The sequence below is a fragment of the Cherax quadricarinatus genome, chromosome 61, assembly GCF_038502225.1.
Source record: "Cherax quadricarinatus isolate ZL_2023a chromosome 61, ASM3850222v1, whole genome shotgun sequence".
Taxonomy (NCBI): domain Eukaryota; kingdom Metazoa; phylum Arthropoda; class Malacostraca; order Decapoda; family Parastacidae; genus Cherax; species Cherax quadricarinatus.
This window is the reverse complement of record NC_091352.1, coordinates 13,049,136-13,061,572: the sequence shown is the minus strand read 5'-3', so window position 1 is coordinate 13,061,572 and position 12,437 is coordinate 13,049,136. Positions and strand designations below refer to the sequence as shown.

Genomic DNA, 12,437 nt, shown 5'->3' with positions numbered 1-12,437 from the left:
GGAAGGAGCACTAGTGATGAAAGGTTAGCTACACTGAAAGGTACAAGGTTACAGAGGTACAGTGGATTTTAGAATGCAGTGTTAGTTTGTGGATCAAAGGTTTGTGGATATAAGAGTTTGAGTGAAGGAGGAAAATGAAATGATTGCTTGGATGATGAGATAAAAGGGTGGCATGGAAGAAGAGTTAGCATATTCAAGTTTCTTACATTTAAAAATTATCTTTTTGGTTAAGATTAAGTGGCAAGATGATGGATAAGGGAGTAAAAGCTTGAAGATGAAAAAAAAAACATTAATTCTTCAATGTAAATGATAAAATGGAGGTAGATTGCATGCACAGGGTAGTAAAGAATTAGATTTGATTGGGGGAAAAAAAAAATAGTCAGAAGTGGAAATGAAAAAGTGGGCGAGGCAGTAAGTAGGTAGAAAATGGGAAAAGGCAGTGGGGATTGATGGGGTTAAGAATTTATATGATAAAAGCAGGCTGCAATAAGGTTTTGTGGGTTAGATAGTACATTTTGTGGGCTATATAGCCCAAAAAAAACAAAAAAAAAGGGACAAAAACAATATGAATTACAGGGGAACAAGTCTGTTGAGTATACTTGGTTGTACGGCAATTATTGAAATAGATCTCGAAAAGAAAGTAAGTAGAATAACAGAGAAACAAGCAATTAGCAAACCCAAATTAACTCAGAAATGAGAAACTCTCTACTGTACAGGCAAACTTAAAAACAGACTTCAGATACAGTACTGTATATACTATATATACTGTATATGGATGTACAATGTTAAAAATATTGAAGACAACATGTTAGACCAAAAATATAATATGCAACCTTAAGCATGGTATCATAAAAACTACACGAAAGATGGAATTTTCAGATGTGCTTAACAATGAATTGCAGCATAAAAATTAGAAGTCTGAAAAACACTATAATTGAGAGGGGAAAGGGTGAAGATAAAGTACAACTGCACGTAACATCACAAATAAATACAAGAAAATAGATAAGGAAGTAGAGAGAGGAGCCACAATTGCAAACTACAAAAAACAGTGCAGAAAGAAGACTAGTAACATATTTCTTCACATATCATAAACAACAGATAAAATAAGAGGTAGCACATGCACTACAATAATCGAGAAATTTAACAAAATCTACAATATCTTTGCTCCTGTAACAAATATGTAATCACACATACACAGACCTGGCTCAGAAACCAGACTGCAGGAACAATGACCTGGGAATTACTTCAAGAAAGAAATACACCAACACGCTTATTTAAGTAGGAATCTAAAACCCACCCAAGTACATAGGCACTTTTCATGTTAATTATAAAGTTACAGGTATTGTTTTTGCATTCATTCTTAATTCAAAGTTAACAGAAACAGTATTACTAAACAGTTTGCTTACTGTACAATATCCAAAATGGGTAAGTATTCATTCAGTTAAATCCAAAGGAATATTTGCAAGTCACTCAATAGTAATATACAGACAATATCATATCAACCTTCCTAAGCATTATGGCATTTAAATATAGGCAATTCTAGATTTGTGTTACTGATACATATTAAATTTCATACTCACACTTAGAACATTTCTTGATCTTAGGTATCTGTAGATCTGTGTGGGTTCTGCAATAGTATTAAAGCAATTAGTCTTTATTTTTAAAATGCATTTAGAGAATTTAACTTAACATAAATATCCCACGTAAGTAGCTAAATTTAAGTACTGTTTTATACTGTATAACATGAAAAACTTGTTATGTTTAAAGCCAGTATCAGCACCTTATCCACTAGCTTTTAAGATCTGGCGAGTGAAAAAAGTGTCAAGAGGGTGTCTCGTTCCTTCATTGGAGGTCCTCATCCCATACCAGTTTGACTACAGTCAGTAGTGTGTAGGAAGCAAGCAAGCAAACAAAAGATATAGATATATAGAAAGAGAGAGACAGAGAGGAAGACAGAGACACACACACACACACACACACACACACACACACACACACACACACACACACACACACACACACAGCCTCTCACTTAGCAACGTTCTCGTTTACCGACACATTGGACTTACAACGGGCTCTCTGACCAGTATGCATGCCTAAATAATGCATATTAGAGCTGATTTCCTGTACAGTGGACCCTCAACCAGCGATGGCATCGATTAACGATAAATCTGACTAGTGATACATTTTAACGCAAAAATTTTGCCTCAACTAGCGCTTAAAAACCCGACCAGCGCTATTCGTTCCGTACCATACGCGTCCACTTTGGCCTGAGCGTGCCTCACTTGTCCCTTGGTGCCAGTGTTTACAAGCCAGCCAGCCACTGCGGTCGCTTCCAAACATACAACAACTGGAACATTTCATATTATCACAGCCTTTGTAGTGATTGCACCTGCAAAATAAGTCACCATGGGCCCCAAGAAAGCTTCTAGTGCCAACCCTACAGCAAAAAGGGTGAGAATTATACTATGGAGATGAAGAAAGAGATCATTAATAAGTATGAAAGTGGAGTGCGTGTCTCTGAGCTGGTCAGGTTGTATAATAAACCCCAATCAACCATCGCTACTATTGTGGGTAAGAAAACGGCAATCAAGGAAGCTGTTCTTGCCAAAGGTGCAGCTGCTGCTGCACCACAGTCAGCTGTTGTTGTTGCTGCACCACCATCAGCTGTATTACTCGAAGATGTGGAGAGAGTGTTGTTGGCGTGGCTTAACGTGAAACAATTACCGAGAAACGATTAACCCCGGAGGGTCAGGTTGTATAATAAACCCCAATCAACCATCGCTACTATTGTGGGTAAGAAAACAGCAATCAAGGAAGCTGTTCTTGCCAAAGGTGCAGCTGCTGCTGCACCACAGTCAGCTGTTGTTGTTGCTGCACCACCATCAGCTGTATTACTCGAAGATGTGGAGAGAGTGTTGTTGGTGTGGCTTAACGTGAAACAATTACCGAGAAACGATTAACCCCGGAGGGTTAGCCACCCAGGATAACCCAAGAAAGTCAGTGCATCATCGAGGACTGTCTAACTTATTTCCATTGGGGGTCCTTAATCTTGTCCCCCAGGATGCGACCCACAACAGTTGACTAACACCCAGGTGAACAGGAAAAAATGCCTGGAACTAGTGCTCATATTGGTGAGGTTAGTGGGGAGGATGTGGAAGAGTTGGTGGAGGAGGACAATGACGAACTAACCACTGATGAGCTGCTAGAGCATCTTCAACAGTAAGAGGCCACACCTGAGGAAACTGCTTCAGAGGAGGGGAGAGAGAAATTGAAGAAGTTGCCTACTTCAAAGATTAAGGAAATGTGTGCAATGTGGCTTAAAGTGCAAACCTTTTTTGATGAAAATCACCCTCACACAGCTATTGCAAGCCGTGCTGGTGACTATTACACTGACAATGTTGTGAAACACTTTAGGATAAAGGAACGAGAGGTACAGGCCTCTATGGACAGATATGTTGTGCGACAGAAGTCCAGTGACTCTCAAGCTGGTCCTAGTGGCATTAAAAGAACAAGGGAAGTAACCCCAGAAAAAGACTTGCTGCCTCAAGTGCTAATGGAAGGGGATTCCCCTTCTAAACACTAACAAGATCAACGGTCTCCCCTCCTCCCATCCCATCAATCATCACCAGATCTTCAATAAAGGTAAGTGTCATGTAACTGTGCATGTCTTCTTCAGTTTGTGTGTATTAAAATTAATATTTCATGTAGTAAAATTTTTTTTTTCAATACTTTGGGGTGTCTTGCACGGATTAATTTGATTTCCATTATTTCTTATGGGGAAAATTAACTTGACTAACGATTATTTTGATTAACGATGAGCTCTCGGGAACGGATTAATATCGCTGGTTGAGGGTCCACTGTATTCTGTTTATTACAATATACAGTACACTACTGTATAAACATTTAATAATATACCAGAAATGTTATAAATGCTGCAAAGGTGACATTAAAAGAATATCAAAGATAGTCGACACAAACTCCCTATCATTATAGTATGCTCCTCACTTAGCGACGAATTTGCCTAACTACGTGGTCTCAGGAACGGAACTCCATCATCAAGCGAGGAGAGGCTGTATATATATACAGCCATACCATGTTGAACCCACTAATCAAAGAAGTAAAGCAACACTGGATTTGGTTAGTAGTTGGATGGGTTACTGCCTGGGAACACCAAATGCTGTTGGCATTTTCTCTCCATGGGGAAGTGGAACAGAATTCTTCCTTCATAAGCCATGCGTGTCGTAAGAGGCGACTAAAATGAAAGGAGCAAGGGGCTAGTAACCCCTTCTCCTGTATACATTACTAAAGTTAAAAAGAGAAACTTTTTTTTTCTTTTTAGGCCACCCTGCTTTGGACAGGGCCAGTTTGTTGAAAGAAGATACATATATAAAAATAAATTTTATATATATATATATACATATATATATATATATATATATATATATATATATATATATATATATATATATATATATATATATATATACATATATACACACACACACAGTGGACCCCTGCATAACGATTACCTCCGAATGCGACCAATTATGTAAGTGTATTTATGTAAGTGCATTTGTACGTGTATGTTTGCGGGTCTGAAATGATAAGATAAGATTTCGTTCGGATTTTTAACCCCGGAGGGTTAGCCACCCAGGATAACCCAAGAAAGTCAGTGCATCATCGAGGACTGTCTAACTTATTTCCATTGGGGTCCTTAATCTTGTCCCCCAGGATGCGACCCACACCAGTCGACTAACACCCAGGTACCTATTTGCTGCTAGGTGAACAGGACAACAGGTGTAAGGAAACGTGTCGAAATGTTTCCACCCGCCGGGAATCGAACCCGGGCCCTCCGTGTGTGAAGCGGGAGCTTTAGCCACCAGGCCACCGGGCCTGGTGGAAATAAATTCGGTCAGTACTGGCACCTGAACATACTTATGGAGTGAAAAAAATATCGTTAACCGGGGATCCACTGTGTGTGTGTGTATATATATATATATATATATATATATATATATATATATATATATATATATATATATATATATATATATATATATATATATATATATATATATATACACACACACACACACACACCTACCATCCGACTTACGACCTGCTCGACTTACGACCACTCGACTTACGACCGTGTTTTTTATGCCAAATTTCTGGGAAATAAACAACTATTTGTGTTGTACACAGTGTTTATCCTAAACCTTACAGTATAAAATACAGTACTAACAACATAAAAAGTAAAGTAAAACATGAAATACCAAAATAAAACAATAAAATAAAGTCATTACAAAAATGCTTTGTTGATATTCAGTAGTAAAGTTCGACTTACGACCATTTCGACTTACGACCGGTTTCTCGGAACCGAACTCGGTCGTAAGTCGGATGGTAGGTGTATATATATATACAGTGGACCCCCGGTTCACGAAGTCATCGGTATCCGATAAATCCGGTACCCGAAGCATTATATCGCAAAAAATTTGCCTCAGTTCCCGTTACAAAACCCGGTATGCGATACGATTCGTACGAGACATGTCCACATGTGGCCTGAACTGCCCCGTGTGTGCCAGTGTTTACAAGCCAGCCAGTGTGCGCGCATCTAGGGATACATTCGGTACATTCCATATTATCCATATTATCACTGTTTTTGGTGCTTGTTTCTGCAAAATAAGTCACCATGGGCCCCAAGAAAGCTTCTAGTGCCAACCCTGTGGTAAAAAGGGTGAGAATTAGTATGGAAATTAAGAAAGATTTTGAAGGGTTTGGGGCTAACCCTGAGAAGCCTGTGCCAGTTGTAGAATCCATTGTGCCTACTTCAAAAATTAAGGAAATGTGTGCACAGTGGGTTGAACTGCAAACCTTTATGGATGAAAATCACCCTAACACAGCTATTGCAAGCCGTGCTGGTAACTATTACACTGACAATGCTGTGAACCACTTTAGGAAAGTCATAACGGAACGAGAGGTACAGGCCTCTATGGACAGATATGTTGTGTGGCAGAAGTCCAGTGACTCTCAAGCTGGTCCTAGTGGCATTAAAAGAAGAAGGTAAGTAACCCCAGAAAAGAAATTGCTACCTCAAGTCCTAATGGAAGGGGATTCCCCTTCTAAACATTAAAAACTTCGACACTCTCCCCTCCTCCCATCCCATCAATCATCACCAGATCTTCATTAAAGGTAAGTGTCAATTATTCTATTGTGATTATTCTATTGTTATTATTGTTATTGTAATTATTCTATTGCATTAAACTTAATATTTCATGTGGTAAAAGTTTTTTTTTTTTCATACTTTTGGGTGTCTTGCACGGATTAATTTGATTTCCATTATTTCTTATGGGGAAAATTGATTCGCTTTCCAATAATTTTGCTTTACGATGAGCTCTCAGGAACGGATTAATAACGTGACCCGGGGGTCCAGTGTGTGTGTGTGTGTGTATGTGTATAATATATATATATATATACAGGAGGGCCCCGCTTTATGGCGTTTCACTTTACGTTCCGCTAATACGGTCATTTCAAATTATGACCAAAACTCGCTATACGGCTCCCCCCACCTGACTTTCTAATACGGTCACCGCGCCCCACCCTGTTTGTTTACATTCTTCGTGAGCTCAGTAAGCACTAAGTCTCTCCATTTTGTCTGGAAACTCCAAAATTTCAAATGTTTTTAAAAGTTATTTCATATTTTATATATACTCTGATAATTATACTTATGTATACCTGTACTTAAATAAACTTACATACTGTGCTGGCATGCAGGTACACATTAAAATCAGTAAGAGTGTCTTATGTCTCCAGACGTCATATTAGTAATGATAATAATAATCACCGAGTCTCATTAAATGTTGTATATTACGTTAATATACACATTTTCATTAATCCATCCATGATATTTTTTTCAAAATTATATAATAAACACGATACATAACATAAAAAGATGATAAATACACCCTACAATAGAATAAATAAACAAATATGAGATGTGGTAGCCAGATAACTTGTACAAGTGATGCCAAGAATAACATTTTCTCTAATCTAACATAAGAGAAAATGTGTTACTGGGGGTAACTGTAGAAAATTATTCCTTTCGTATGTATGTAAGTAAGTTTATTCAGGTATACACAAATACAGTTACATAGATTATCATACATAACAACATATGTGTAGAGAACCTAGGATAACCCAAAAAAGTCAGAGTGACTTATTTCCATTGCCTTCACTCAGAGCATCATTTCTTCTCAAAATGATGTTACATGAGAATGGAAGTGTTCTTCTTTATTTATTCTACCGTATCAATGTAGAGACAACCTGTACACAATGTAACTTGTACACAAACCAGACGTGTACACTTCGTTTACAAAGCTTACCTTCGCCTGGTTTGTTTACATAACTCTGCGCCTGTCCTCTCTCATGCACTCATTCTTTCTCTCTCTCATTTATTCGTTTTATCTCATTTACTTAGTCCTGACCCTACATTAAGACTACAAATATTTTAAGGTAAGTAATGAGTGAGCTGTATATACATTTTATCGCTCTGGGATGCTTAACCCTTTGACTGTCGCAACCCCCAATCCTGAGGTGTCTCCTGGTGTCGCAAAATTTAAAAAAAAAAAAATTATTTTTTCTTATGAAATGATAGAGAATCTTTTCCCGATTGTAATGAGACCAAAAAAAACGAAATTTGATGGAAAACTGACGAAATTATGCTCTCGCGAAGTTAGCGACCTCGGCGCTGTTTACAAATCGGTGATTTCCCCCACTTTGAGCCCTATTTTCGGCTAATTCCATTGTTCCAGTCGCCCAAACTCATAGCTATTTCTTTAGAACTTCATTTTTTCTATCGATTGAATACAAGAAACTGCCCATTTACTGATTTCAACTACCTAATAATGTGGTCAGAAATTTGCAATTTGGCCAATTTCACGAAAACTAAAAAATATGACAATTTCAAAATAAGGTCCAGAATGAACAATGCAGACATTCCTGGCTCTAAAATAACATTTTCTTTGTTCATCAGTCACGTCTCCAGGCCCTTCTGATATTACTCTTGCTTTCTATTTTGAATTTTTATTCAAACAAAAAATATTAGACTTACTATTATGCAGACTACTGCAATGCTGTAATAACTGTATAAATAACATCAACCCATTCATGACTGCATATTAGAATGGCTAGTTGGACATTTATTGGACAATGGCATCATTTGTTTACTTTTGAACATTGGCAAAAATCAAACATTTCCCCTACTTTGAGCTCCATTTCTAGGTTATTTTTATAGTAAAATCAATCAAAATCACCTCTATTTCTGTAATATGTTTTCCATTCTATCAAATGAGACCAAGAAAACGAGAATACAACCATAAATACTATACGAAAATAGACCACAAAGTCGGCATTTTAATTAACCCTTTCAGGGTCCAAGGCCCAAATCTGGAGTCACGCACCAGTGTCCAAGAATTTTCAAAAAAAAAATTTGTTATTTTTTCTTATGAAATCGTAGAGAATCTTTTTGTGAAGGTAATAAAACAAAAAGTACGAAATTTGGTGGAAAATTGACGAAATTATGCTCTCGCGAATTTTGATGTGTCAGCGATATTTACGAATTGGCGATTTTGCCGACTTTGACTCCCATTTTAGGCCAATTACATTATTCCAATCAACCAAATTCTTAGCTATTTCACTATTATTACTTCTATTCTATTGATTGAGCACAAGAAATCGCCAAGTCAACTGTTTCAACTACAAAATAAAGTGATCGGAAATTGTTAATTTGGCCAATTTAACACAAAGTTCAAAATATTCCAATTTCAAAATAGGCTCCAGAATGAACAATGTAGGCATTCCTGGCACTAAACTAACATTTCCTCTGTTCATTAGTTATGTTTTGAGGCTTTACAAATAAATTCCATTTTGATTTTTTATTCACATAATGAATTTTTATTCACACCAAAAAATAGAAGATTTACTGTTATGCAATACTGTAATAATTGTATAAATATCATCACCATATTTGTGAATGCATATTAGACCCACCAGCTGGCGTGTATTAGACGTGTTAGGTCGTTTGTTTACTCTTGAATATCGGCAAAAATTTAACATTTCTGCTACTTTGAGCTCAGTTTCAAGCCATTTCCAGTGCTAAAACCAATCAAAATCATCTCTATTTCTGTAATATGTCTTCCATTCTATCAAATGAGACCAAGAAATCGCAAATACAACTATAAAAAACATACGAAAAAACACTGCAAAGTTGCTGTTTTAATCGAAAAATCATGAATTCATTTTTTTTCTCTCATTATACACAGTGTGCTGCAGGATCTGTTTTATGTGGTGCACACATACCACATAGATGTATTCTCTCATATCTAGGCCCAAATGTACCACTCACAGTTTATCAGAGTGAGCTGAGCTCATGGCGTAGATCTACGGTTTGGACCCTGAACGTAAAGCCGTAGATCTACGGGACGGACCCTGAAAGGGTTAAAAAAAACTGTCGGAGTTCTTTTTTTCTCATTATGTACTGCGTGCTCCAGGATTTTTTTTATATGGTGCACACTGACCACACAGACCCATTCTCTCACATGTGGGCCTACCAGCTTTCTCCTGCTTGATTTGAAGCCGCTAGAATTTATGAGTATATATACGTCAAACACGGTACCTCGTAAAACGTATATATACGGCCGCGACAGTCAAAGGGTTAAATATCATAGAATTGTATGTGTGGGTGGGGTGGCCTGGTATGGTAGCCTGGCTGACTACCATACATACCACACTTGATTTCTTACAATAAATGCTACTTGTCTCACCCTAGATTAAGACTATAAATATTTTAAGGTAAGTAATGAGTGCACTATGTGTGTATTGTACTTTTTTTATTGTTTTTTGATGCCTGGTTCTATTGCTAACTTAATATATGTTAGTGTAAACTTGTTATCTAGTGTTTGTATGCATTTGTAAGTGGAAAAAAAGGGTGTTCCACTTTACGGCGGTAGCCTGGAACCTAACCAGCCGTGTAAGTGGGGCCTTCCTGTATGTATGTATGTAACTGTTTTGCATGATGGTAGGATTGCTGGTGTCTTTTTCTGTCTCATAAACACGCTAGATAACAGGGATATCTTGCTACTCCAACTTACACTTTGGTCACACTTCACAGACATGCACATGCATATATATATACATACATCTAGGTTTTTCTCCTTTTTCTACATAGCTCTTGTTCTTCTTTATTTCTTCTATTGTCCATGGGGAAGTGGAAAAGAATCTTTCCTCCGTAAGCCATGCGTGTCGTATGAGGCGACTAAAATGCCGGGAGCAATGGGCTAGTAACCCCTTCTCCTGTAGACATTTACTAAAAAAGAGAAGAAGAAAAACTTTATAAAACTGGGATGCTTGAATGTGCGTGGATGTAGTGCAGATGACAAGAAACAGATGATTGCTGATGTTATGAATGAAAAGAAGTTGGATGTCCTGGCCCTAAGCGAAACAAAGCTGAAAGGGGTAGGGGAGTTTAGGTGGGGGGAAATAAATGGGATTAAATCTGGAGTATCTGAGAGAGTTAGAGCAAAGGAAGGGGTAGCAGTAATGTTGAATGATCAGTTATGGAAGGAGAAAAGAGAATATGAATGTGTAAATGCAAGAATTATGTGGATTAAAGTAAAGGTTGGATGCGAGAAGTGGGTCATAATAAGCGTGTATGCACCTGCAGAAGAGAGGAATGCAGAGAGAGAGAGAGAGAGATTTAGGGAGATGTTAAGTGAATGTATAGGAGCCTTTGAACCAAGTGAGAGAGTAATTGTGGTAGGGGACCTGAATGCTAAAGTAGGAGAAACTTTTAGAGAGGGTGTGGTAGGTAAGTTTGGGGTGCCAGGTGTAAATGATAATGGGAGCCCTTTGATTGAACTTTGTATAGAAAGGGGTTTAGTTATAGGTAATACATATTTTAAGAAAAAGAGGATAAATAAGTATACAAGATATGATGTAGGGCAAAATGACAGTAGTTTGTTGGATTATGTATTGGTAGATAAAAGACTGTTGAGTAGACTTCAGGATGTACATGTTTATAGAGGGGCCACAGATATATCAGATCACTTTCTAGTTGTAGCTACACTGAGAGTAAAAGGTAGATGGGATACAAGGAGAATAGAAGCATCAGGGAAGAGAGAGGTGAAGGTTTATAAACTAAAAGAGGAGGCAGTTAGGGAAAGATATAAACAGCTATTGGAGGATAGATGGGCTAATGAGAGCATAGGCAATGGGGTCGAAGAGGTATGGGGTAGGTTTAAAAATGTAGTGTTAGAGTGTTCAGCAGAAGTTTGTGGTTACAGGAAAGTGGGTGCAGGAGGGAAGAGGAGCGATTGGTGGAATGATGATGTAAAGAGAGTAGTAAGGGAGAAAAAGTTAGCATATGAGAAGTTTTTACAAAGTAGAAGTGATGCAAGGAGGGAAGAGTATATGGAGAAAAAGAGAGAGGTTAAGAGAGTGGTGAAGCAATGTAAAAAGAGAGCAAATGAGAGAGTGGGTGAGATGTTATCAACAAATTTTGTTGAAAATAAGAAAAAGTTTTGGAGTGAGATTAACAAGTTAAGGAAGCCTAGAGAACAAATGGATTTGTCAGTTAAAAATAGGAGAGGAGAGTTATTAAATGGAGAGTTAGAGGTATTGGGAAGATGGAGGGAAAATTTTGAGGAATTGTTAAATGTTGATGAAGATAGGGAAGCTGTGATTTCGTGTATAGGGCAAGGAGGAATAACATCTTGTAGGAGTGAGGAAGAGCCAGTTGTGAGTGTGGGGGAAGTTCGTGAGGCAGTAGGTAAAATGAAAGGGGGTAAGGCAGCCGGGATTGATGGGATAAAGATAGAAATGTTAAAAGCAGGTGGGGATATAGTTTTGGAGTGGTTGGTGCAATTATTTAATAAATGTATGGAAGAGGGTAAGGTACCTAGGGATTGGCAGAGAGCATGCATAGTTCCTTTGTATAAAGGCAAAGGGGACAAAAGAGAGTGCAAAAATTATAGGGGGATAAGTCTGTTGAGTACACCTGGTAAAGTGTATGGTAGAGTTATAATTGAAAGAATTAAGAGTAAGACGGAGAATAGGATAGCAGATGAACAAGGAGGCTTTAGGAAAGGTAGGGGGTGTGTGGACCAGGTGTTTACAGTGAAACATATAAGTGAACAGTATTTAGATAAGGCTAAAGAGGTCTTTGTGGCATTTATGGATTTGGAAAAGGCGTATGACAGGGTGGATAGGGGGGCAATGTGGCAGATGTTGCAAGTGTATGGTGTAGGAGGTAGGTTACTGAAAGCAGTGAAGAGTTTTTTACGAGGATAGTGAGGCTCAAGTTAGAGTATGTAGGAAAGAGGGAAATTTTTTCCCAGTAAAAGTAGGCCTTAGACAAGGATGTGTGATGTCACCGTGGT

General features: G+C 37.9%; 1 protein-coding gene across 7 annotated transcripts in view; it reads right to left on the bottom strand.

Moving 5' to 3' along the window:
- Window positions 1-12,437, bottom strand: part of Su(z)12 (Polycomb protein Su(z)12) — a 235,063-nt gene that overhangs the window by 124,576 nt on the left and 98,050 nt on the right. For 5 of the 7 annotated variants that reach the window (XM_053791982.2, XM_070098232.1, XM_053791985.2 and 2 more), the window contains exon 2: window positions 1,581-1,627. The exons of the other annotated variants lie outside the window; for them this stretch is intronic. Coding sequence is in view for 4 of the 5 variants with exons in the window: in XM_070098232.1 (XP_069954333.1) it covers window positions 1,581-1,627 (47 nt within the window). In the remaining variant the exon portion in view is untranslated. The remainder of the gene's footprint in view (window positions 1-1,580; window positions 1,628-12,437) is intronic. 7 annotated transcript variants of the gene reach the window in all.